The sequence below is a fragment of the Scatophagus argus genome, chromosome 13 (genome assembly GCF_020382885.2).
Source record: "Scatophagus argus isolate fScaArg1 chromosome 13, fScaArg1.pri, whole genome shotgun sequence".
NCBI lineage: Eukaryota > Metazoa > Chordata > Actinopteri > Scatophagidae > Scatophagus > Scatophagus argus.
Genome location: NC_058505.1, coordinates 2402384 through 2429974, shown reverse-complemented (window position 1 = coordinate 2429974; position 27591 = coordinate 2402384). Strand labels below are relative to the sequence as shown.

General features: G+C 42.8%; 2 protein-coding genes across 7 annotated transcripts in view; both read right to left on the bottom strand.

The window, feature by feature from the left end:
- The window catches only part of LOC124069605 (nuclear receptor coactivator 2-like), a 44725-nt gene extending 28040 nt beyond the window's left edge, over positions 1–16685 (bottom strand). For 3 of the 6 annotated variants that reach the window (XM_046408877.1, XM_046408882.1, XM_046408881.1), the window contains exons 1-2: positions 16506–16685; positions 8029–8094 (exon numbers count right to left, since the gene is read on the bottom strand). The gene's annotated coding sequence lies outside the window, so the exon portion shown is untranslated. Of the gene's footprint in view, positions 1–6170; positions 6436–8028; positions 8095–14340; positions 14369–16505 lie in introns of those variants that run through there. The other 3 variants (XM_046408879.1, XM_046408880.1, XM_046408878.1) reach the window with 3 other exon arrangements.
- A 997-nt stretch (positions 16686–17682) lies between these two features.
- On the bottom strand, positions 17683–22217 carry lactb2 (lactamase, beta 2). The gene is made up of 7 exons (XM_046408893.1): positions 21987–22217; positions 20854–21014; positions 20499–20619; positions 20091–20269; positions 19354–19502; positions 19066–19153; positions 17683–18844 (listed from the first exon to the last, which is right to left on the bottom strand). The coding sequence occupies exons 1-7, from the start codon at positions 22106–22108 to the stop codon at positions 18801–18803; spliced, it is 864 nt and encodes a 287-aa protein (XP_046264849.1). The 5' UTR covers positions 22109–22217; the 3' UTR covers positions 17683–18800.
- Positions 22218–27591: the final 5374 nt, after the last annotated feature.

Genomic DNA, 27591 nt, shown 5'->3' with positions numbered 1-27591 from the left:
TGTTGACATCATGTTGCCTGGAGATACCATCATCATCATCATCATCACCATCATCATTATCAGGAGCCCAAATAGGTGACCTCAGAAGCAGTTGTAAGCCAGCTGACACACACACACACACACACACTTAAATGTTTCAGTCAGTATCTAAAGATGCATGTGTGCCCACCTTTACACACACACACACACACACACACAGAAGCACATGGCTCTGCGTACAAACACACACACACACAGAAACACACGCTGAATTAACACGAATGTGGCCCTCGACAAAAGCCTCGGCCCCGTTCAGCCCAATACTAATGCAATCAGAGGAGCCAAGAGCTTGGCAAAGTGAAGCCATTTAAAAACAATTTGAGCCGGACAGAAGAGACGAGGCCAGAGGGTCAAGCCAGCCATTAAGGAATTAAAGTGGAGGATCGATCACGGGCGGTTAAGGGGGCTCCGCCTCCAGTAGGAACCGTCACACGTCAGTTTCTTTGTTTTGTGTTTCTGAAAAATAACACTATAGTAACAAGGTTAGGTTTTCACAGGTGTGTTGGAGGTGCCATGTGCAGCGTTCTCACATAAAAGCCGCTTCGTTTCAACATCCTGAATAATTATTGTAAAGGAAGGGAAAAACAATGCTGATTATGAGGAACACCGTAATAATAATATATATAATATAATATGGAATATCGCCATCTTCTTGTCTGTGTACAGTATTATATTACGGTGTCACATTTAACTTGACAATGACACACTGAAACATATACATTTATCAGAGCTTTACTACTGCTCTGAATTGTGTTTTATCCTCATGGCTGCTGCTACCCATGTTGGTTCGTCTCATTTATTTAACTACAAGCTGTCTTTATGGTCTGTTTGGCTTTTAAGGAATATTCCTTGAAGTCTACTTCCTGCTTACAGGTGACAGGCAGCAGTTAGGTGTCGGGTTACAGCCAGATGGAGTTCAGGTGGGGATAAAGAGGTGGAGGTGGAGCAGAAACACAGCGCTGAAGCCAACTTAGCTGTAATTATGACTCGCTGTGACAATAACAATAATGAAGCAGCACACAAAGTGCAAGAAAGTTTGTTAGTAAGGTCCAGGTAATTACAAGACACGCTGTAAAACAGCTGAAGAAATGGTGGGGATGTTGTGACAATCACATTTGCTCGAGAGGCCTCCCCTGACAAAATGATAGTTGTCATGGAAGTAAAGCACACTATGGGCTGTTATTAAAGTAATGAGTCATCCTCAGGCATTAGCTTGCAGAATAATTGAGGTTTTGAGCCTGCAACAGAAAAACGACTGACCACGCAGTCTTATGCAATGACTGACGGCACCAAATTAAAACTAATGTGTTTTTGCAGGGACAGTGGACAATGTCTGCCTTTATACTAAATGTAATAACACCTTTGCACCTATAGAGCAGTGGTGGATCCCCCACAGCCCAACCCTTCATCAGCACCAAACATGTTCCCTTTAATTCATTTCAGTCTGGGTGTTAATTAACTATTAATCACATCAAGTGGATGTAATAGTGAAAGTATTTTTATGCAACTGAACTTTTAGCTTATTAATTTAATTATTTTGCTGTTGCTTTTAACTATTTCACCTCCTCATAATTTCAGTAACACGTAAAGTAATTGTTGAAGCCAACTCAGTATGTATTTCAGATCATTAATTCAGTCTTTCTGATTAGTTGAGCTACTCTACAGTCTCTTCACGTAGCCTCTCCAGACAACCCCAGGTACATGGACAGATTGATTCTGGTTGGGGATCACTGCTTCAGAGACATTAAAAGTCAACAACCTGTGCCGCGCGACCACAAGTGGACTCAGTTTGGACTCAGGGACTCGGGGAGGAGAACATCGTGTTTCACTCTGACTGAGTGGTGGGACCATCTCCACGTTGGTGCCTAAGCTTCTGTCTAAGCCAGCAAACCCTCCCATCACACACAGGGACGTAAAGTAGATTTAATACCCTGCTGAGGCTGGATTAAAAACGGTGGCTTCGCCCGCACCGAAGGGCCCGCGTCGTATGCACGGTGGGTGTGTTTGTCTGCGCGTGAGTGCATCTCTGTGCGTTGCCGTGCTCGCTTCAATACGTCCAATCTCTTTATGTACATCTCTGCTGTTTGACGCCAACGCTCACGCTGCTCTGAGCCGGTGGCTTTATGGCCTGAGGCTTACCGCCCGTTGCTGGGGACGACAAACACGGTGTCAGTCTAGCCGGCTTTACATCTCTGGATCGTATCACAGAAACACCTATTCTACAACACAGTGACTCAAATTTAAAAACTACCTCATCGCTTTACACAAAACAAATGTGTTAAAGTGCAACAGAGGAGGGAAACTCGTACTGCTGCTTCTATTGACATCCTGAGGCTCATTAGCGCTGACTCAGCCAATATAAACAAGCCATACTGGACTTCCAAGGGCTTTTTTGACTAAACTAACACAATAGAAAGAGCACAAGCTACCGGTTGGGCTACAGAGCAGGAGGCACTCCTCCTCATGTCTGTGGAAGAAATGATTCTCCAACATGGTGTCAAAGTTAAAGACATTATTGAAATTGATTTTTTTTAACCTTAAAAACAACCGATTGATTTGAAATCAAGACTTCAAAGAGTTTGTATCTAATCAAAGCTAATCTGTCCACCAAATTTCATGGGAATTAGTTTGTTAATCTCAGTGATGGGCAGACAGGTGGCTGAAAGGTTCCGATGCAAGGTCCCTTCATAAATCATAAATGTATTTTTTGAGCTTTTATTTATTTTACATAAAAAAAAACATTGAGGAGGTTAACTCATGAGAGTGGAGTCGAGATGTACAACAACACAGCAGTGTATTATCGCTAAAAGTTAAAATAAAGGATAAATATGCTATGGCGTGGCTAAGAACTGGAGAAATAAATATGATTAAGTATAAACATTAAAACGAAAAACAAATGACAAAAAGCAACAAATCCTGACACATAAGAGGCTCTGAAGCAGCGCATGCACTTTTCACTTTCAGATTGCAAAAATGGCAACTGACTTTCTTTCCATCGACCAGTCGATTTCTATTTCCTATTCTGTGACAAGACGGATAGCTTTCTTCATCACAGTCGGTGAGCTCCAAAGCTACGTTCTCCCACAAACTCTTTCACCTCTCATACGAACGTGAGAAAACTTGAAAACCATGAATCCTGTGAACCAATCAAACCTCAAACAGAATTTCATTTTGTTGTTTTGAAAGGGGAGTTCGTCAGGCGGTCGACCAATTTACGTCTAAAATTCAGTTATCATGACAACAAAACAGTCGCCCCCTCCAGCCACCTGGCAGCCCCGTCTTTATTTGGTGAATTGTTGTCAAAGTTTCCAGAGACTCCTGACACGACTGTGCTGGAATGGAAAGCAAACGGCTTTCTGTGTGCTGTGAAGTGAGTAAAATTCAAGCTGTACACACTGACCCACTTCGACCAGTGCCCTTTAAACCGGCCACCACCCCCACCACACACACTTCCCTGTTTCAACAAACACAGACTAATTGGTATTTGAATGATAACAGAAGTCACACTGATGCGTGATGATGATTAAATCTCACCTGAGTACCACACATTTTTAAAAAACGGCCACTTTTTTTGACTTTTGTCTTTAATCTCACCCTTAACATAGTTTAGCATTAGCTGGAGCCACATGCTATCGTCACTAAAGTCAGTAGAAATGGTGGACGATGTTTCCAATTGGAAATTTGTTTCTTACTAAATCAACTCCAAACTTTAATAAGCAGAACATACTGAAACCCAAACTGCAACCACAGAAAATCCAAGAAAATCATCTGGTTAACTGAAAGCTCATCTCAGGCAGGAAACTCAAGTGCAACTATCAGAGCTTCAGAGACAAGGAAGGAGCCAATAGAGACAAACATTTTATGAATTCATATAAACTGTTTAGATGTTTGTTTAGATGGTTTGTGTTGCAAGCTGCTCAGCCAGCAGCCGCTCGTTACTCTGCATGTTCAGCTTCATGTAATGCGAGAGCCCCATCGATTATAGACCGGAATCAATAAGAGACTGAACATGCCTGCCCAGATGCTAACTCAGTTGTAAATACACGCACACACACACACACACACACACAGGCACATAAAAAACAACACAACATCAATACTGAAGAATAAAAAACACACACACACCAAATGCAAGTTCCCATGTGCACCAGTTTGCACATGGAAGACTGGCTCGCTCTGTCTCTCTCTCACACACACACAAAAAGTAAAATAAAATAAAAAACAATTGCTTCTTGCCTTGGAGAAAAACTCAAAGCACAAAGTAAGTCAAACTGGCAGAATGACAAACGCTTAGCGCAGCTAACACAGAGATACCACACACCCTGACACACAACGCCGAGTCAAACATTTGTGTCCAAATCTGGTCCAGCGGTTAAACTCTGGACTCTCCAACGCGTACGCATGCATATTGCAGTCAGAGAGAAGCCTGTACACACACACACACACACACACACACACACACAGAGAGAGAGAGAGAGAGAGAGAGGGAGGCTTTGTTTATTGTCAGTGACACTCGCTCTCTCGTCATGCCCCGTGAAGTGTTGTGCTACAAACAACATTCAACGGCAGCCAAATGTGGACACAAACTCCTGAGTGTGATAGCACAGAAAGGACAATGACTCTCAGGGAATTAAAACAAAGGGTGTTCGTAGGGGTGTAAGAATACAGCAGCCTCGTCCACCAAGTCAACAGACAATGTGGTTGGATGATATCTGACTGAAGACCTCTCAACACCAGAAGCTGTGATAACACCTTGTGCGCTAATATTGAAAACTGACCAAATCCTGTAATCAAATTTGATATAATACAGCTTAGATCTGATATAATGACTCAACTGGCTGGAGATAAGTTAACTGACAGGACGAGTCACAGAGCTTTAAATGTCACTCAAAACGAAAGCAAAAATCATTTAAAGGTGTTGGCTGAAGTCTTCACGCTGGTCTACTGGCCTGGGGGTCAAACTCCACATTCAACTCAGTGATTGACTTATCTGCTGTTGCAGCTTGTGTCAGTGTGAAAATTAACATATAGTCACAGCTGAGCGACTTCACAAAACTCAAATAGAGATCCAGAGAGAGGATCCGGTCCGTAAATAAGTTATCATTTGGTATGCAGGGGAACATAATCATTAAAAGGTTTGCACCGTGTGAAATCGTGCTTTCAGATGGTGGATTCACTTCCAGTAAGTCTTTCTTCTGATAAAGGCTCATCACTGTTAACTTATAGAAAGTTACCATCCTGTGTGGGCAGTCATTACTAACACAGTCCTCACACCTTATACTGCGAAACAATTTTTTCATATTCTTCTAAAGTGTCACCCGTCATCACGAAACTCTGCTTTCACCAGGAAGCAGCAAAAATGGCTGTGGATGAAGCAAAGCCGCTGCTTTCTGAATGAGTGTTAACAACAGTTGTTGTTGAGGCACAGCAAACAGAGTAAACAGGGGCTGCCGGTTACACCTCAGGTGACAGAGCAGCTACAGGCCTGCTGACTGTGCACTCTCTGTGGGTGTGGGTGTGTGTGTGTGTGTGTGTGCGTGCGTGTCCAAGTGAGACCAGTCATTCATAACCACTCCTCTCCAACACACACTCACACAGTGTCAAAACCACTATAATACACGACAGCTCAAAGTCCAGTATGACCGTGAGCATCAGCTCCTTCTCAGCAGTGATGTCACAACGATACAACTTGAATTGTGTTCAGAATAATTAAAACATTCATTATAATAATATATATATTATTATTATAGATATAATCTGAAGTAAATAGGATTGTTAGTACAATAAAATATATGCTCCTACAATTCAGAATTAAAAATGTCCTCTTCATCCAAAAGAAAACCAGTCACTCAGCTGCCTCCCGTCACAACACACGCACTCTGATTAATCACCCAAAGTGGCTGACAGGAACTTCAACAACTTAGTGTTAGTGTTTACTAATGCGGCTAAAGGTTTGTTTACATCACAACTGGGAGTGAAACTTCGCTTACTGTCATCTGCTGAGGAATATTCATCCACGAGTGAAACTCACTTCCACTGTCATTAGAAACGTAGCTCCAAATCATGCTGTAAAAACATTACAGACTGTGCCTTTAAGTCTGTTATCCTGTCGGAGTCAGATAGTCTCATACCTCCGCTTTGGTTAAACCAGTCCATAACCAGTCCTGAGCTGGCCAACCATCCCATGCCGGCTGCGCTTGTGTTCACACAGTCCACACGTCAATTCACAACACACACACACTCGTTTTGTGTCTCCCCTCTTTGCTCTGCAAGATTACCTTCCGCAAGTGTGTGCGTGCATGTGTGTGTGTGTGTGTGTGTGTCATCTGCGCCTAATGACAGCTGACAAACTACATGCCACAAATCCTCTCTCTCTCTTTCTGTCCCCTCCCCCATCACATAGATATACACACACTCCTCCCTGTCTCCTCCCACAACACACACACACACACTCCTCCCTCCTATTAGCCAATGTGCCGGAGAAAAAAAACCTCCCTCCCTCCCTCCATCCAACACACACACACACACACACACACACACACACACACAGCCGTTCTAGATACTGAATGATTTACATGACCTGTTGTTCTTACATTTTCAGTTTGTGGTAGTGCAGAGCAGCAGTATAGTAGAGTATAATTTCCTGTCATTTTCACACGGATACTGAGGATTTCGCTCCAAGAAGCCATTTGTACAAATTTATTACGAGTTTCAAAATAACAATAAAAATGTTCGGTCAAACATTGGCGGAGTGTTGGTAATTTGTGGTTGATTCTAGGATTATCACAAACACTAAATCACCAAAAGTATGTGGACCATCTGCATTAACGTGCTGTCAAAACTGTTTCTTCCCACAAACTTTTGGATCCTGGCTGCAGGGGATTTGCTCCACTTCCTGTTCCAGTTCATCCCAAAGGTGTGGGATGGGGAGGAGGTCAGGGCTCAAGTTCCTCCTCCGTTTCTTAAAGGATCTGGTTTTGTGCACGGGGGCATTGTCATGTTGAAAGAAGAAATGGTTCTTTCCAGACTGCTGCAACAATTCTAGAAGCACTCTTTTGTCTGAAGGTATGTGGCATTGTTGGAAAAAGCGGCTTAAAAACAGCGTCAGACCAAAGACAGAACGCGTCCACATGCAAGCTCTTTGGCAGCAAAGCATCAGATTTTCAAAACTTCACTTCGCAAACTTCCAAACTTAAAGCAACTGAAAGTGCAGCACAGAGAGAGAGACTGTTACTGTGCATTCAGCTCTTGTGTTATAAGCCTCATCTGTGTTTTTGATAATAAGCCTCACACTAAGTGAGGTGGCACAAGACACGAGTGAAACCGAGAGGAAAGGAGAGAGCAAAGCGTCGTTTCAAAAATGACAAAAGCTGCAAGTGCTGGTGGAAGCAGCTGTTTCACAGGTCTCTCTCTCTCTCTCTCTCTCTCACACACACACACACTCACACTCACACTAGCACACACACACTTTTCTTTCACTTTCCACATTGTCATGCCAGGGTGTCACTGTTTGCTTTGTGAGCCGGTTGCAGACAGCCAGTTTTAATGCTGCACTGTATGAACTCCAGCAGAGTTTCTCAGCCTTTAATCCGACCCTGTTCACACTCTGGTTCTCAAGTCCTCATCAGAAGTTAGGCTTGAAAACAATCGAGGAGAATATCAACACTACGCAATACTACGGCTCATTACACGCTGCTCACTTTTTTGCTCCACGCATCACACACCCATCCAGTTTACATACTACAAGAAAAAACGGAATTAGAATTAACTAATTAATTAATTAAAGAAAGAAAGAAGTATCACTACATCGGATCATTAAGGTCTGTTTATGAAATTACAGGAATTAAAAAGTAACGATTCAGTGAGAGTATTAGACAAACAAACTTTGGTTCATCTACCTAAACAAACTAAACTGTTAGCGTCAAATAAGCTCCGTTTTTATCGTGTTGTCAGCTGCAGACATACCTCAAATTTAATGGGCTCACTCACCTCACATGCAAAGCATCCTGGGTAAACATCCACAAAGCGTGACCTTGTGACATCATTCAGTCTTCTCTGTAAAACACATGAAACAAAAATGATTTAACGTTCGAACAGTGAGACCCTGTCAGCCCTAATAAGCGCCTCTAAAAACGCTGCTTCCTAAACATCCCATGATGCAAATCAGGAGGATTTTCACGAGAAGGTGTCAGCGCAGGCTTTCTGGTAAAGATGTTTACTCTCCAAACCCAAGCTGAGATGACTGATGTCAACAGGGTGCTTTCCAAGACACGTAAACTCACTTTGATGGACTCGCCCTTTCATGCTGAATGGATTTATGCATTTATAGATAATGATGAAACGCTGAAGTGGATTTAAAGTTTCCAGGGTTGAAGTACTGCTGAGTGAGACACTTCACCACACCACAGGAGTGGATCACTCATCAAGTACAACCGGGGACCACACCCAGGATCAAATGAATGGAAGCGTTCGACAAACACGTGTTGAGTTTTTTAAAATGTAAAATCATTCAGCAGAAGTTCACCTTAAACATCATCCTCTGCTTATGCTGGAAGTCTCAGTGTTGCCCACAATAACAAGAAAACCTGCTGCTTTTCCCAGACACTGACCCTGCCTGGGAGGACGATTCAGAGAGTTTTGAGGCCTTTTGCACACTGCGACGCTGACCTGGGCCAGCATGGTGCTGGTCCAGGTTCACTGAGTTCCCACTGGCTTCGGGTTCATTGCTCTGCCGATGCAGAAACCTGCTCGAATCTCACAAGAAGAAGCATTGTGCAGTTCACATGTTCAGGTTTTATTTTCATGTTGCAGACAAACTGGGTCTCCACTGAAATGTTACCGATCGCATGTCTTGCCGTTGTGCCCTCGAGCAAAGGCAGTCAAGTCGGCCTGTGTTGTTGTCCCCGTGTCATCTTATGTAATCGGGTGAAGACTCATCTTTTCAGGAAATATTACACGTCACATGTTCTGCTCAGTGAATCACATCCTCTCTCCCACCTCTTCTTCCCTCTTAATGTCTTAGAAATGTTTTGTGAGAAAGGTTACTGTGACTTTGACCCTACTTGCTGCTATTTCTGGTTGTTAATGTGTTTAACTGAAGCTGTACGTGATTCTGAGTAAGACTTTCACCTAAATGCCTGACCAAGGATGGTCCTTCCCAGTCTGTCCAATGAACTTGAAATCGCCACCATAATTATCTTAGGGCTCTTGCTGTCAGTGCCCGTCTCATTGAGTCATATAAAAAGTTTACGCAGATTCAGTGTCAAAGATCCACACGAGAACTTCTTCCTTGAGCCACTGCCTGATGGGTAACTGGCAGCGTGCTGATGCAAGTCACTCGTTACAATAATCTACTGTCCTGTTTCCCAGCATCGCACGCGCAGCTCGGGTCACCACATCCCCGCTACTGTATGTCAGCATCTACGTATGACTGACGTGTTTTCAGGATGGTCCACTAGAACACAGGCAGCCCAACCACAGCTGGGTTTCTTTTCCAGGGATTCTACCATGCATCACAAGGATTTTTCATACGTTTTTATGTGCATTAAGAAAAAACTTCCTCTACAATGGTTTTAATTGTCCCTGACTGGAGAATTTGCATCACAAACAGTTCAGCTCTGAAAACCGACTCCTAAAAACGGCATAACAGTAGTGATGTGTGCAATGAAGTGGTCAATCCCTGCCATGATATACAGCAGAAGAAAAGTTGCCATCTTTAGCTAGCACGCAGTGTGAGTGTGTGAGTATGTGTGTGCGTGTGTGTGTGTGTCGGCGTGGGAGGGGTTACTGTAATCAAGAGCACCAAATGAAAAGTAGTAAAAGAAGAAGTGGGTTTTTTTTGGTCAGTGGCCAAATCCGAAACATCTGCTGGCTCTTCCCCTGCTGTGTGTGTTGTTACTGAGTGTATGTGTGTGTTTGTGTGTGTGCGTGTGTGTGTGTATGTGTGCATGGGTGAGACAGCCGCCCTCTTAGTCAGCTGGACACAGTGGACTCAAACCACACAACACTTCAAGACACACCTGCCACCAGCGAGAGATAGCTGCATATGTGTACATGTGCCTGTGTGTGTGTGTGTGTGTGTGTGTGCGCGTGTGTGTGTGTGTGAGTGTGAGTGTAGGAGGGACGGACAGCTGATCTCTACGCAACTGCTTTGTGAATTGCACAAGTACAAATGTTCTTTCTGTGGCTGTGATTGAGTTGTAGCAAAGAGCTGTCAGTTTTGACTTTTTTCAGTTTTTCAGGATTCACATATTCTGCAGATGTAGGAGATGTAGGCAGAAGCTCCTGAAAAACTGGTTAGTGGAACTTAAATAAAGACCATTGTAAGCAAAAAGAAAAAAAAATTATTATGTTTCCAAATGTAAGAAGCTCAGCCAAAAAACCTTTCAGCTCAGAATGGGCTTCTGGAGACAGATTTACAGCTACAAAACGGGGAGGGAAATGCAAATAACTTAATTATTATACCTCAAGGGAGTTTGCTGTGTGATCAAGTCCAACGGAAAACAATTAGTCATCCACTTGTGCAGTCACAAACAATGTCAAAGAGTGGTTTTTAATTCAGCAGGTGTTTGTGGATCTTTACACCAGAAGAGCTCGTGTCAGAGTCCGTGTTTGACGGACGGCAGGCAGAACCACGAAGGGGGAAACTTTAAAACTTCACTGTGAGCTGTGATACTGACAGCCAAGGACCACATCAACATCTGTCTGAAGCTGCTGCAATTATTATGCGATTAGTCCCTCGAAAGAAAATTAGTCGCAAACTACTCTGATATTCATTTCAATGATTTTTTTTCAGCAAAAATGTCAAACGTCTGTTAGCTCCAGCTTCTTGAATGTCAGGTTTTGCTGCTTTTCTTTGTCATTTATGAGACTGAACAAAAATATAAATTCCTGAAGACCGATTTGAAAAGTTAATAAAACTCCAAGAAACACAAACAAACTGATATGCACACATTACTAACGGTTTGTGTTTGAGACCTAACTGTGAGGTTAAGTGATGGAGGCTTCACTGTTAATTACTTGCATATGAGACTGCGATTGACTTTCATAACCAAACACACACACACTGTCTGTGTAAGACACAAAGAGAGGGAAGAGTAAGAGCCACAGAAACTCAATGAGAGACATGCAGAGAGTCGGCCTACTTCCTGACTGTGATTAATTTGTGTTACTAAGCAGCTCAGTGGTAACTCAGAGATCCTCAGCTACACTGAGCTCAGAGCTGATTTACTGTACGGCCACACTCCGTCTGCAAAACAACCCATCAGTGATCTCAAGAGCAAAGGTAAACACGTAAAACACATCTTCACCTTCAGACTGCGAACACTGATTCAAAGATCAGTCCTCCGGCCGCACACGTGCTGGATCAAAACATAAACAAACGTGGCCGTTTCAGTCTCGAAGCTGCTCTGACTGTGAAAAAGCGACAAGTTGTCAGTTTGCCATCCTCTCAGTAGTTCCTGATGCAACAAACTGAATAACTTACAGCGAAACATCCACAGTTTGCCTGCAGAATTTCAGGTGACAAACTGCAGTGTGAAAGTGGGATCAGGCAGAGAACCGGACTATCAGATTTAGGCACTGCCATGAGTTCTGGCAGCGACAACCACAACAGGACTTCTTTGACTACTCAGTCGCCTTGCTGTCATCTTAGCACCAGCATCCTGCAGCCAAAAAGCAGTGATGAGCACCACAATTAGCTCTGGCCACAGCCCACATTTGTTCTGCAAAAGCTTGTTATGCTATTAGCTTGTATTATCTGGCTGGAGGCCTGTGGACTCTCTCTCTCTCTCTAATTCAGCTCTGCTGTGCTGGAGAATTACAGCCGCCGTCAACTCCAGCTAACCAAATTAGCACTTGTTATGCAACCTGCTACACTTGGCTCCAAGGTCTGCTGCTTCAACCCTGCACAACTTTCATTACAGTTTGTACATAGGAAGGTCCAGCAGACTAATCCAAAGCTGACTGTACACATTTGGTTTTATTTTTCCTTATCAAAGCAGTTTAATGTTTAAGATGCACAAAAGGGGTTTAATGTTATGCTGCCTTTCAGGTCCCATCAAGGTCAGATACTCAAACAACACAACAGACGTGAGAGTCAGAAGGCGGGTGAAGTTCCTAAAATAAGAAGTCACATCACATCTACGTGGTGGCGCGTTCATCTTTGCTGAACCTTAACCTGTAACATCATATGATCGGCCAAAAAAACAACAATGCCGGCTGGATGCTTTGGAAATTGAGGAGTCATTGATTCTGGCAGTGAACCCCGTTTTGTACGATATTATAAAATATCAGCCTACACACTGCAGCGAATGCAACTCAAACTTTGACAGCTACGTGTCCAAAAAAACCCACATTCACTTCAAAACGTTAAGTTTTCAGGGCGTGACGCTGCTGTTCTGTTTGTAGTCAGAGCATACATTATATTATTGTTACAGACACTTTCTATTACTTTAAAACTGTTAACTTATAACTCTTTTTATTTTTGAAACTGTTCTGCACTCTATTCTGTTATTGTGAGCTGCCATGACAAGTGAACTTCCCTGCTGTGGCATCAATAAAGTTCATCTCTCTCGATTTACGACAGTAGAATTTCACTTGGAAACTGTGGCGGCGCCAAACTGCACGAAATACCAGTTTCACCTAATGTTACTTTGATATATAATCCTCAAATTTCTACACTCTTCAGTCCTTAAAACATATTACTTAAGACAACTGATGTGATGTGTGTCACGCTGCTGGTTTTCTTACACAGAAATGAATCTTAACATGGCGAATCAGCTTTTAGCCTTTATCCTAAACGTATCTCGTGCTGTACCACAGACTACTTTTAATTAAAAGCTTTTACATTGCCTGGATTTGAATCTTTTGACTCAGCATGTGCCAGCATCTTGCTCACTCTGTTATATGAAACTGTCACTCTCAGTATGAGTGACTGAAGCGTTTCTGATGTATCTAAAGCGAGTGCACACACCTTCCAAGGTGTAGCTCCATCTCAGCAGAAACACCTTGTCTGCCCATGAGCGGTGCTATTTTTGAAGAATGAGAGAACCAAAAATAAAACCTCCGTGTTTTGTTCGGTGCGTCTCGCGTGCTTTAAATTATGACTGGAGATCAACAAATAAGCTTTATCTGAAAGGCACAGAATCCTCTGCGCTAATCATCATGAGCCTCACAGACCAGTGCAATATGGGGCGGACGTTTTCTAAAAATGTCCATTATGGGACAATTAGAACATGCAAATTACAAAAACAAAAGTACTACATATACAATATCTGCACTGCAGTTTAGAGAGGGAACCTGCTCCTGTCATACATAATGGAAGCACATCCTCTAGATAAATATTGCTGAGTGAATATTACAGTAATTATGAAGTTCAGGCACTGCAGGAGGCTTTCAGAGTCATGGCATGGCTGTGCATTTGCATGTGTGTGTGTGTGTGTGTTGCTGGTTAATTAGAGCACTTGGTCTCAGGAGGATCAGACCTGGAAGACGACTGTCTCTGCTACGTGACAGAAAGCCAGGTGGCAGAGTGTGAGTGTGTGTGTGTGTGTGTGTGTGTGTGTGAGAGAGAGAGAGAGAGAGAGAGAGAGAGAGAGAGAGATAGAGAGATAAGTTGATGGCAGTGAGAAGAGGCAGACATAAACAAACACAGTTGAAAAGCACAGACCCACACATGCACACTTTGGCAAATACCATAAAGATGAACCACCAGAGTGGGAATCAGGACCAAACATTTTTTAAAAAATGAACAATCTGGAAAACACACACACACACACACACACACAAAAATCAGCTTTTGAGTATCCCCTATGGGTTTGAAAGCAGGCTCTGAAACATTTGCAGACTTGCTTGCTCATGGAGGATGCAGCTGTTGCGTTCTGTTCTGTATCTCACCAAGAAATGCTCAGGTCACACCTGAATGCTTGACAATGTCAGTGCTGTCTAATTTCATTACTACAGCAAATATCTAGATCCATAAACACAGCCAGTGTGTACTTTGTTCGCTGCAGCAGCCAAGTAAAACAACATTACACGCCGGTGCATCAGGTTTCACATTTTGGAGAAGTTTCCATTATGCTGCTGCTACCATCGTGTGAAAAGACCTTCTTTCTCTCTGATTCTGATGACTAACAGGAGCCTGATTCAAATCACTAATGAAACACGGTGACATATTAATAACAAAGGTTATTTCTGCAACAGAAACAGGAAATTTTAAAAACTTCTGTCAGAGCGAGACTCTCATGATAAGCGTGTGTGTTTCTTTGGTGTGGATTTACAGGCTGAGGATAGAAAACCAACCTGCTATGGAGAGCTGCACAGTCAAGCCTCTGCCCTTCCTCCTCCTCCTCCTCCTCCTCCTCTTGCTGCTGCGGCTGTTGTCATTGGTCAGGGCATTATTTGAGCCCTCACGTGGTTTAGTGCATTCAAGCTACTAAGGATCCCTCACTGGGCAAACTGCCAACCTCATGTTAAGATCTTGGTCTTAAATACATTCCTGCACTCTTGCTACAGTGCTATAAGGTAGTTGTGGCACTGAAGTGTTGAATTAGAAAACAGGCAAATCACTAGTCTGGTACATTAGCAGGGACTTGACCACATTAGAATGAAGCGGTAACAAAACCAAGATAGAACCAAATCATGTTGCTGAGCTGTGTAGATGCATAAACAGCATGAAAAAAAACTTAAGAAAGGAAAAAAATCGAAACAGATTACAGGAACGGTCTGTCACAGAACCCGACAACCTAGTGCACATGTTGCAATCGTTTTCAAAGTTCACTTTGTGGTGCAGGAAAGAGCAAATAAGCTCTAAAAGAGACAAAAAAAAACAACACCTGAATCCAGCCCTCAAAGATAACACATCTAGAAAAGTCAGATGGCACCAGTCACGAAGGCAAACTTACAGGTTCTGTACCTTAACATACCAGCACAAAAGTAAATAAAGACAAATTCCTGAACCTGCACTGGCAAAGGCCCACCCAGACAGGTTTAAAATGCACCGTATTTCTATTCTGTTCTATTACACTCAGGCAGCATGTAAAGTCACAGCCTTACACCTCCTCTCAAACTGTCATCCTACTAGTACGTACTGCTGGGACACGCACAAAGTGGTTACTGTGGCCCAGGAAGCAGAGTATTTCAGAATAATTTCCACTTTTAAAGGGTCATTTTTTTATTCACTTTGTATATTTGTTTGCTTATTTACCGGCTGATTCACTCTTCAAAATACAAGCCAAAAACAAAACAGCTACAAGAATACCAAAATCACTCCAGTGAGATGTTGTTATGATGAATGCTGGGCTGGGATTACGCAGACCGACTGCTTGTCCTCAGTTGCTATTTATTAAACTGTAACTATGTAGGCAGATTTTACCTAAATACTACATTTGATTTAAAATTCATCTTGACAGCGTCATCACAGTAACATGGTAGTAAGTTCAAAACTACATCTTTACCTAACAAAGAATCCGCAATTTAACATACAAGTAAATTTAAGGAATTAAAGCGCAAAAACTATTTTAAAAATGTGTTTTATTTTGAAAGAAACGAAAACGGAACCTGTGCGGTCATATTTATTCCAACCGACGCTCGACTTTATTGAGGAAGTCCGAGCAACATCAACTGGGCATAAAAGTCTGAATTTTCACTGTGAAACTCCAATGTTTACCACAGTCGCATAAACACTTTGGAAAAAACAAAGCGAAATTTTAATTTTTGTCTCGTGAAATCCTACTTTGACAGCAGCGAACACGACTGTCCGTTAACTAGCTAACGTCCGTGACGGCTTCACGGTTCTCCTCAGCCCGCAGTTGTCGCCTTTGCTGATCAGGAAGGCATTTTAACTGTCAAAGTTAAACAGCAAAGTCCTGTTTGGCATATTTGTGCAGCTATCGCACAATGTTTGAACACGTTAAACAAACACCAGCATACCAGCGTTTACTTAAAAAAAAACAAAGCCGGGAGACCTGACAGCGGATCTGACAGATAACCCACAGAAAGTAGCATATTTTTTATCCGTCTAGCTAGCAAGAATTTCGCCTTGAAACCCGCTTAGATGCTGACAGCTAAGTCCAAGCGACAAGTCTCCATATGGACGCCCGCTAACAGTTCATTGAAGAGGCTGGAACACAGCGGGCACTGAATAAAATCAACCTGCTCGACACATACCGGTCGAGTCTAACGTTAGTTCCCGACTCCACTAGTTAACCCTGTGGTATATTTTTTATTACAACACACAAGTATGATAACGATAACGTGACGGCGCTCTTAAGAGCAAACAAACGCAGCATAAAGTACGATAACCTCGATATAAACGACACTTTAAAACAAGCCCCGGCAGGAGTATTAGCGTTGCGTGTTTTATTTCTGCGGGGTGGGATGGAAGGAGTGTGCAGGGAGTGTGTGTGTATGTGAGGGCGAGGGAGGGAAGGAGGAGAGGGGGTGTGTGTGTGTGGGGGGGGACTTACCTGAGAGTTGAACAACCACGGCTGCGTGCGGTGCGGGATGCGTCTCTCGGTGTTGTCGGTGAGGTGTCGGGTCAGCGGGACGGAGCGGCAGCAGTGGCGTCCAGGGCCGGAGCCGCCATGTTCCTCTGGCTCAGAGGCTCCTCGGCTGTTTAGCTCTACCAGTAGACCCCCCCCACCACCACCGCACCTCCGCCTCCCTCTCCTCCTCCTCCACCAGCAGCTCCGCTCATCTCATTAGCACCCCGCAGAGCCGAGTGTGTCTGCAGCTCTAATATTCTCTGACAGACAAACTCCGTCGCCTTTAGGACGCGTTCTCGTGCGCCGTTCGATCCGTTTGTTGTGACGAAGGGGCTCACGTGCAATACAGTCCGACAAAACACAAAGTATCGCATTCCCATAACGACTTATTGAAAGTATGTTGTCCCCACTTGTTAAAAGTGACCACACACTACTTTTCTGTGCTTTTATTGCAGCGCCGTTTCACGTCACATACGTGTATTTTACAGCGATTTTAATGTGGGATCTCTGCAGTGACCGTATAAACATTTGAGGGAACTTTTTGTGTCTTTATTTCCTAAGATATTTTCACACATTGTAATAATACTATCCGGTCCTGTTATTGCTTATGCGCCTTCCTCTTTCTATATTAATATGTGTTTCTAATGCTAATGTTACACCCAATACGGCCTTAATGTATTCCCTGAATGTTTTACAAGTAATTTTGAGTGAGTGGTTTGCTGTTCCTGATCGACAGAAATACTTTAAATTACCAGATGTTCCTCACAAGGCTAATTTTAAGCAGTAGCTCCTGACCACATGTTTAAAGGCAGGGTTGGGGTTAACAGCACAATAACAGCACATGACTTAAGGTGAAAACCCACTGAGACAAAAGAGAAAGCTCTTCCAGTATGGATGAAAAAAGTCCCCTAACAGTCAAACTGCATCCAAACTGTTAGTCAGCATGAAAACAGAAGAGACTCGCTGAAGGTCAACACAGGTCAAAGGTTCACGACAATGATCTTATGAGTAGTAACCGGAGTATTTGCTCATCATGACTATATTCAGCTGTTAAAAGCTGTAAACATCAACATAACTATCCCTCTGTATTAACTGCTAATTATCATAAACGCACAACAATTCTCATTCATGTCCAAATAAATGAAAAGACACAGCAGGCCTCTGTTCATCATTCAATGATATTTAACAAACACTTTACACGCATTGTTCTCAACAAACTGAGCACATTTGTAATGTCTGCGTGTGTTGCAATATTATAAGCATAATTTAAATGTTACTTATTGTCTCCTGTTAACATTAATTAGGTCACACTGCCACCTAGTGGCTGACAGAAAGTCTGTGCAGATTAATTATCAAGACTGAGATATTACAAAATACACAGGAATCAGGCAGAAATATTTATCTCGTCATGTGAAAGCATACGTCACATTCAACAGTCACCGAATTGGATTTAATTCCCCAACTCTACTCTCAGCCTTAGTCCTTCAACCTACTGACCCAGTGCAGCTCCACAGGTGTGCCTTCACAACACAACAGACGTCCACGACAAGCCTGTCCAGTATGAAAGTAAAACCCCATCCCGAGACAGAGTGAACACACACCAGGAACATGTGCGTGACAAATACTCAACAAGCAGAACTTCTTTACCAGAACATTTCCAGATCAGTCACCCTCAAGGCTTGACCCATTTAAGCAAACTCAGTGACACACGCTATAATGTGTGCTGTACATAATGTATATTACTATAGAACTTGCAGTACTGTGTGTACTACTGAAATCATAAGCACACACTTTAAGATAACTTTGACAAAATCTTGTCTGGCAGACCACACTGAGGTAGAGTCTGCAACTTGCAGCAGAGGCAGCAGGATTTGGGAATTTAGGCCATTTGATTCAGGCAAGAACAGGTCACTGTGGCACATTTGTGACATCACAGGGTGGGGCTGATCCTCCATTCTGCCACGGGCAAAATTCAGCTGACCTTCAGGCAAATGTTGGCTTTGTGAACTCTGGCGCAGGTTGTAGTTTAATCCTGGTGACTGCCATCATTGGTCTTACTCTGTGTACTCTGAGTCAGCAAACATCCAAGGTAACAAGTGTGAATACCATCCCTGATTGTTCACTCACATCTGTCAATCAGCACATCTGAGCGATTCGATCACACACACACACACACACACCATGCGGAACGGTGATCATGTTCTAGAAATCATCAGCTGTCGACCACATGGATTTCAGAGGGTCAACTGGTGCGTTTCTTCTCCGTCTCTGTGGACATCACAGGTTACTCTTCCATTTGACGTTCTGTGAAGATTCGTTCACTGAGGAAAAACAAAGTTTGTTTTGAACAGTCAGAAAGTGCAAAGCCTAAATTCACCAAACACATGCAATCATTTCCATGGACCTGTAACCTTAATGCCACATAACACAAGAACTATCTGTCAGATGTGTCTATTTGGGTTTAACGGATCCTTTGAAACATGCAAACTGTTATGATCAGATATCAGATATTTTTTTGCAGATGCACTAACAGAGGACGTACCCAGGCTGATCTTGCCTTCTTTCTCCAGTTTCTTTAAGTGGTGGACCAGGTTCACATTAGCGGCTTGGTGCAGGTATTCAGGGGTGTCCTGGGAAAAACATTGGTGAGAAGCTTCTGTCATTTTCCTCAGAACAAAAACAAGCAGAGCATCTGACAAGGTTATCCAGAGCTGCGGGGACTATATTTTACAACAGTCCAAATGTACTGGTGTACCGTACGGCCGGTCCTAGTCGGCCCTCGGCTACAGGCTACAAAGTAACGTCAAAGTAACAGAGGTTTTGTCCAGACCTTATACACGATCTTGACGAGCTCCATGGAGGAGAAAGGCTTTCCTGCTCCATCCTGAATGGCTGCCAGGATCTGCTGCTCTCTTTCGTCCCGGTGGCTGATGTAGTGTCTGATCTTAGAGCCAGCATCCTGAACCAGCGGTCCATGACCTGCACAGAGAACACAAAAGCTGAGTGTTATCACTTTAAATGATCATTAGGTTTAATCAAGCTTTAATTTCTATAGCAGTCCTTCTAATATCCAGCAGGGGGCGACTCCACCAGCATCAAAAAGAGGTCTGATTGTATGTAAGCTTATAAGAAAATGAGCCTGCTTCTCACCTGGTCTATGACATCAGCCAACAGTTTCCTAATGAGCTTATGGTCTCAGTCACCAGGTTCAAGTGGTCTTCAATACAGCATGATGTTTATTTTGTAAATAATGGCCCCATAATAGACCATAAAGCCAGCAGCCACCTTGTGACCGACAAGTTGTTACCATGGCGTGTTCTCAGGTTTTCAGTCAGAGCCAATCAGGACAGAGGACGTTTCTTCAGTCAAGTAAGGCTTAGTGTATGTGAAGAAGCTGGCACTTCAAGGTGCTGAGACGCCACAGGAAGTATGGCTATGCCACGTGCCCGTACACAACTGAATGCTTGCACTGACATGTTGGCCCTCAAGTTGAGTAGTAATGTAAGGCATGAAATGAAGTACTCTACTGGTATCGTAATTTCTGAAACAACACCCGGCTCTACTGACCAGGGTAGATGAGGTCGGCCTGAGAGTCCAGCAGGACCTTCAGAGACTTCATGTAGTCGTGGAGATCCTCAAACACGGCCGTGCCTTCGCCCAGGATGCAGTCTCCAGAGAAGAGCGCCCGCTCCTCCTCCAGCAGCAAGGCCATGTGGTCGTCAGTGTGGCCCGGGGTGAACAGCACTCTGAGAAAAGACGAATTAAACACGGCTCTGACTGGAAGACGCATTTTGTAGTTACTCTGGCACACGCTCTTTCTGAAAATATTTTCATGTACATTTTCATGCTGAGAGAGGCCATGTATTAGTTTGAATGATGTCCCTCTGGTGCATATTATTTACAGCATGTCTTTGATTGCTCTTTATGTTTCCCATAAGGCTGGAAAAAGTCAACTTGTAGGTCAACTGAACTGACTTGAGCGTGGCCCCCTCCGTCTCCACGACGTCTCCATCTTTTAGGTAAGTAAAGCTTTTGTTTCCGGCCGTCTCTCTGACTTGGCTGGAACGAGGCAGTTTGCTGACTTGGATCTCAGAACCTGGAAAGGAAGGAGAGCAGAGGAATACTGGACTGATCGATCAGTGATTACATAAGCGATTATCATTCTCTGTTTTTTCTGACCTGTACAGTTTTACTATTGTGACAATCACATCCTGAGCCACTGAAAACGGGATTATTTTATTACTGTGACCTAAAACTGAACTGACCCCTTAAAGTTTTCTTAATTGCATTTTAAGACTGATCAAACTTGTTGCACACATTCTGTCCTCACCAGTGATGTCCCTGCAGATGTCTTCCACTCCGCCTGTGTGGTCAAGATGCCAATGCGTGATGATGATCTCCTGGATGCTGGTGTTGAACATCCGCAGTGCCTGTTTCAGACTGCTGATGTATTCAGGCACAGCAGGTTCCCCAGCGTCTATCAGCACACGCCTGGAATACAGTCACACGTTTCACACGCTGTGCACATTCAAGGCCCTGACAGTAGCTATCTGTATTCATCAGTGTTGTAAAAAGTACCCAAAAGACACACTGGGGTCAATAGTCAAAATATCATGCTGAAATATTTTTTTGGTAAAAGTGAAAGCTGGCCAAACCGACTGGTACCAGTGGGTCGACCGATTACTGGACCAGATATTCAGCTTTTTCACGATTATTATTACGAAAAACAAAAATTTAATAAATTAATTTAGAAATGCACCATTGTGGCTTTGATTCCACATGCAATCTGCAACTTGTAACTAAAGTTTTCAAATAAATGTAGTGGAGGAAAAAGCATAACGTTTGCCACAAAGTGTAGTGGTGGAGTAGAGATATAAGTAGCAGAAAATGGAAATACTTTAATAAACTACAAGTACCTGAAAACTGTTCTTGATTACAGCACTTGAATAAATGTATTTAGTTATACTCCATCACTGGTATTCATATACACAAAATGTGCTGACGTATTCATATATGGTAGTTTAGTTTTATTTGACTTTGCAAAACACAAACATAGCCCATATACTCTATATTGCATTAGGATTTTTGGGTTCAGTGTTTTTGTATTGTGTTCAAATAAGGCTGCTAACAGAATACGTTTAAAGTGAGCCAAATAATTTTAAATCGTAACGCATATTATAAAGACTAGTTATATTTTAGATATGCCGAAATGACCAGTGGGTCTTGGCAATCCAGGATACATTTTGAGTCTCGATCCATGCGTGTGTATTTTAGTCTACAAGCAAAGAAATTCTGAATTTCGAAAAATGTGAAAGGAGTTTGGCGTGGCGTCCTTTTCCAATGAGCTAACACGGGGCGTAATGTGGGCTTCCCGCACCACGTAACATTTTTGATCAAGGGAAAACGTCAGTGGCTTCATTATGCGAATGTTACTAAAGCTAACATTAGCTTGGCTACTGTCACCTTTCCCCAGTGCCGACCAGGTAAGTGTTGGTTCCCTGCAGGGTCATCGGTCCAGGGTTGCACCCCAAAACCCGAACAACTCTCGCAGACAGCTGCTCTATCCGAGGAATAACTGCGCTCATACCTGGACACGGCGTAACGTTAGCTACGAAGCCAAAGGAGAAAACATGCGCAGGTGAAATTTCGACAAGATCTCACCAAACCGGATGTAATACTTGAAGAAATCTGCAATGGAAGCTGCACGCGAACTAAACCTAATTCCGGGAAGTTAAAGCCACCTTCAAAATAAAAGTAGAATTTCAACAGTAACGGTCATGTTTGTATTTGAGTAGTGTCTATTTGCACGCTGCATGAATTATTTAATGCACTATCACTTATTTTTCCAAATCGCCTTTTAATATTCAATACATTTTTGTTTTTCTTTGCTAAATTATCTAGCATCCATTGCTGCAATAACTAATTACGTTTAGATGTTTACCCATCTGCCTATCCTTATTTATTCTGTCTCTTTTTCAAATGATTATTATCTGTTGATCTGTGATGCATCGCTCTGATTATTTTGTAGGTCATATTTGTTAAATGAATCCACCCGTCTGTCTGTGTGTATTGGCTGCTATGACCATAAGCCCTCTGTACAAATGCTTTCTCACACTCAAACCATAAATGCATCCAGTTCAAACACGAGCACACAAAATGTCGGTAGCATAAGTCGAACACTGAGTGGAGCCATTGAGTCACCTCAGTTCACAAACATTTTAAAAGGTCCTCGATTATCAGCTTTTCACAGGATGAGTGTTTTATCACTTTGGTAACGATAATGATGCCTGCCAACTCCTCACACTTCACTCTCAGACATCAGAGCTATCTGGCTTAATGATGTTGTTATTGTCCTAATTGATCCTGACTGTTCAAATGGGTGTTTTTATTACACCTCAAACAGAGAAAATCAAAACCATAAAAATCTGTTTGGCTGCTGCTCTCTTTCTGATCCTAACCTCTGAGCTCTCACCGGGGAGGTTAATGAAATATCACAAAATCACATATACGTATTAATTTGAGAAGTAATATGAGGAAGATTGTTTTCTTTTGGGGGGGGTTAATGTCATTTTGACGGACGTAATTTTGTGAAAATATCATCGCAGTGATGAAAATTCAACAATACTTCTGTAATCTTTAATTAAGATATCAGGAGCCTGAGAGAACTTAATGGCACTTTTGCTCATTTGCTTTGCTAGTTTGTTTTTGGATGATGTTTGGGAGCAGATTATGAGCTGAGTACATATGAACAACACGTGATCTTGTACAGCCATTAATTTAAATGAGAGGTCAGTGAGACGTTGTACAGTGTATTCCTCCACAGCCTGTGGCATGGATAAAGAGATCAATAACACCATTAAAATCATAAATTAAAGACTAAATGACCCCAAAGGCCACAAGCTGAGATGCGCTTGCGTCATAAATAAGTTGTCAAAATAGTGTCCAATCAGTCGCCAGAATAAATGCTGGCGGTGAACATTTCTGGGTACCCAGGATGTGTTCAAATTTTATTTGACAGACTTTATATTCAAATTTTATGTGGTGACAGCATTGTGCCTGGGGTCTGATTATGTTCAGGCAGATAAATCACCCGGTTGGTGTCAGGAAAAGATCTTGTTTCAGCTTAAGATACCTGGTTTTGTCACCAGGGGTGGAAGATATCCTCCACGTCTGAGTAACGATATCATTACATCTCCTTAGAAATGTGAAGGTACTGTGAGACTTACTGTGCAAATGTTCAAATATACAAACTTAACCTCTGTGGTTTTGACCTCTTCAGACTATTTCTCTCTCTCTGTGCACCTTGGAAGAAGATGAAAGTGTGTCACAAATATTTTCTCTGCTTCTACTCAGAGATGTAACCCCTCACATCCCTGTTTTTCACTCAGGTGAGAAAGAAGACATTTGATTTGGTTCTTCTGTGACATAGAAAGTGTTTTTCTCATGCCCATTTAGTAAATTAAATCAATCACCTTTTGTCATTGATGTCCTTTGGCTCCTGGAATCAGTCAGCTAATATTCCCTCTATGTGTCCAACAACTTTTAATTTTCCTCAACGTTCCCACCGTGCGTCAGACTTGCAGACACTAATAGATAAAACAACCTGTGCATCTCAAGTACCTGAAGGGCTTTCTGTGATCAGTGCTGCCATCTTGTGGTCAGAGGATCTGAGCGTCTGAGCTGGGTGTGTCTGAAGGGAAAGAGTTAAATCATGAATGCAGGAAAAAAAGAAGAAGAAGTTTTCCTTACTACACAGGAAGACCAGCAGCTACAACCCATTTACTTAATACTCATGGATGCTTCGTATTCGACAACGTTCACAGTCTCTGATGGCATTCTGAAAAACTCTTTTATAACTGGACTGATTTCACTGGTGTGGATGATTTATGAGTCTGCAGTATGTTTGGACAGTGAGAGTAAAAACACCACTGAGTACATGGTCCCACGAGGGGCACCAAAACCTCACATGGTGCAGACATGGTTTCACTTTATCACTTTAACTGCATTTCAAAAGCCTTATATAACAGCCAGACCAGCCGTGGTGCCGACAGCCTCCCCTTCATTTTCTATAATGAGCGTTGAATCTCTTATGCAGAGCGTGACAGCATCACAAGTTGGAGGCGACTGTGGGTGGCACGACAGGCAAAGCTCCAACCTGAAAGGTATAGAAAAGCAATTACGAGTGTAAATTTGAGTCCGCTGTTTCACTGCTAAAATGCGGCTCCACTCAGACTCAGGTGCTTCACTGATCTCCTTCACCTGCGAACAGCAAAGCGCAACAGAAAAGGACTGAGTGATGAGGGACGGACATTGACGAGACAAAATCAGCGGTGCATTTGGCCACATTCATCCAAGCTGTGCCTTTAACTTGACAAATTTCCTATTGAAACAGGACATGTTGACCTGAGAAATAAATTAGCCAATTAAATCACATCTCAAAAAACTCAAAAGTGCAATAATTTCACCACACTTCCTAACCTGAACAAAGTCATCCCTACCCTTCATTTCCTCCTGCAGCTCTTTGTATTTTAGCAGACTTTATCCTGTCCCCTGTTGGATCAAAATGCTGAAGCAAAGCTTTTGCAAGGTCAAAAAACAGTGGAGTCCCGTCCCTTTCACCCTCCTCCACTGGCTCCACTACAGAACTGTGCTCAAAACGCTGCAGTTCATCTACAAAGCACCAAAAGCTCTCGCCTGTGCTTTTATTTTGGAGCTGTGACATGTCAACTCCTGAAATCCCCTCACCTGGAGGACCTCAGTCTGAACATGGTATGACACACGTGTGATAGTGTTTATCATGCGAGCGTCATATCATGTTCAGATTACATGTGTTTGAGCTTATCAGGAGGTGGAGGGCTCAGTGGTTTGAGGCCGAGCCTGCTTCAACAAGCAAACCGGGTGTTGTGAGTGACCTTTTTGCAGCAACAAAATCAGATTTTTTGAACCGACACGTCCAGAAGATTTTTCCTTTGGCTCCTACAGCCAGATCTGCAAGACAAACAACACACAACTGAATGTTACAGTCCAAAAATGTTCATTTATTCTGGCGATTGGGATGCAGCGCCTCTCGTCTGTCCTGATCCAGGACTTTGTGTTCCTCAAAGAATGTGTTGTGCTTGTATGGGTTCATAAAGAAGGCAGAGTTCATTTTGATATGATGAGAGAGTTGTTGGGTTGTCGATTGTTCGTGAATTTGTTCTATTGGTCGGGTTTTTTCCACCAAAAAGCCATTTGTCATTTCACCGTGACTTAAACGCTTTTATCGACACATGCATGATTTGTGCTCTCTGTTATTCCTGTTAATTGACCAATACGTCCCTGGCGATTGCACCACCTGAAATACAGGAAATCACTTCGTGTACAGTCTATAAACTACGGCACTTCGTAAAGGAAAACGTAGATGGTCTATTGCAGTAGGCTTTACGTTATGGTGAAGCCATTCGTTTTTTTCTCGGGTGCATGACCAGTAATCCTGCATGCATTACGACACCAGATCGATGCAGTCAAATGAAACCATAAAGCGGTTTGAGACATACAGTAAATCGTCTGATGGGGACCCTCCTTAATGCCTTGTTTGGTATTTGTCTCAAATGAATTGTGACCCATAGAAACGGGTGAAGAGAGGGGAGAAGTCAGCTCTCTACAGCATTTACAGGTAGGATAGATGGAGGGGAAAGCAGAGAGACATTATTTCCCTAAATGAAATAGATCCTGACATCTGGGCGTCTGAGGGTCTCGTCCTCCTCACTCGCTCACTCTCTCGCTCTCTCTTTGTAATTACACGACATAATGGTGGTGCAGTCGTCCCGTAATCTCCCATTATAATCAGTCTCGGCTGCCTCCACTCGCTCTCCACCTCGGCATCTAATTCAATATAAATGTAAATGACTGGGAGAGAGAGAGAGAGGGAGAGAGAGAGAGAGAGAGGGAGGGAGGGGAGGGGAGGTCAGGGACAGTATGGTGTGTAAATGTGGAGTCTGATCTCCACATAAATCCATCCATATTTACTAGAAGTCATCTACGTTTTTGTAATAATATGTACAAATTGATTGTGGACTGAGGACTAGCTGAAGCATGAATATCCTTCAGCAGGTTGTAACTTCCACATCTGTGATCTATAAGATTTGAGTCAGCTTACGCTGACAGCACCTGTCGTGTGATCACGATTTATTCTGAGATAGCTGAGGGCCAAAGGAGATAAATCTGATTTTTTGGAAGAAGTGATCACAATGATTGCAGAGGAGACTGAAGCTGAGCAAAACAAACAAAGCCAAACAGGCAGTTTGGTTGTGTGAATAAACAGTCTGACAATTAATTTGTCATATTTTTAATTGATAATGACTATTGCATTGCCCATAAAGCTCAAGCAAAGTTCACCACAAACCTGCGCAAATGTGTCCTAAGATGCAGTACCCCAACACCACCAGCAGGGGAATCACTTTTGTCAGGTTTATACTTTGCTTAGAGATGAGATCATATCCACACAGGTTTTATAAAAACCGCTGATCGTAGGTCTGTTTTATGTATGAGGTCCTGCCTGCACACTTACACAACACAAGCGATTTGTGAAAAAGTTTTAGTTTGTTGAACTGACCCTTTAAAAGCGGACTCCAGCGTGTTGATGCTCTGAGGTCGAAGCGAAGGGAAAAGCGATGAAACGTCGCTGTGACTGTGTGCCAAGACGTGAGGGAGGACTTTGCTGTTAAAGACCAACACTCGCTCAACTTTTTAATTTGACGCAGATTATTATTGATTTCATGTATGACAACATGAACACAAAATAAGACATTAAAGAATCACACCTAGTATCATAAAAATGACTGATAGCACGAGGAACCGAAATGTAGTAAACTTATATTACTTTACTAGTGTTGTACGGACTGTATTATTATGAAAAAAACTCAAATCCTACAAGAACAGCTGCCGTTAAAGACAGCCTTATTATAGCTGCTAAGTGAGAAATACTGAGGAATTTCAGATTTTTTCTCCCCCCATAATTAATTCATATAATATTGCATTTTGGAATGAAGCCCTTCATCTGTCATGTGGGCTTTCACAAAAGATGATA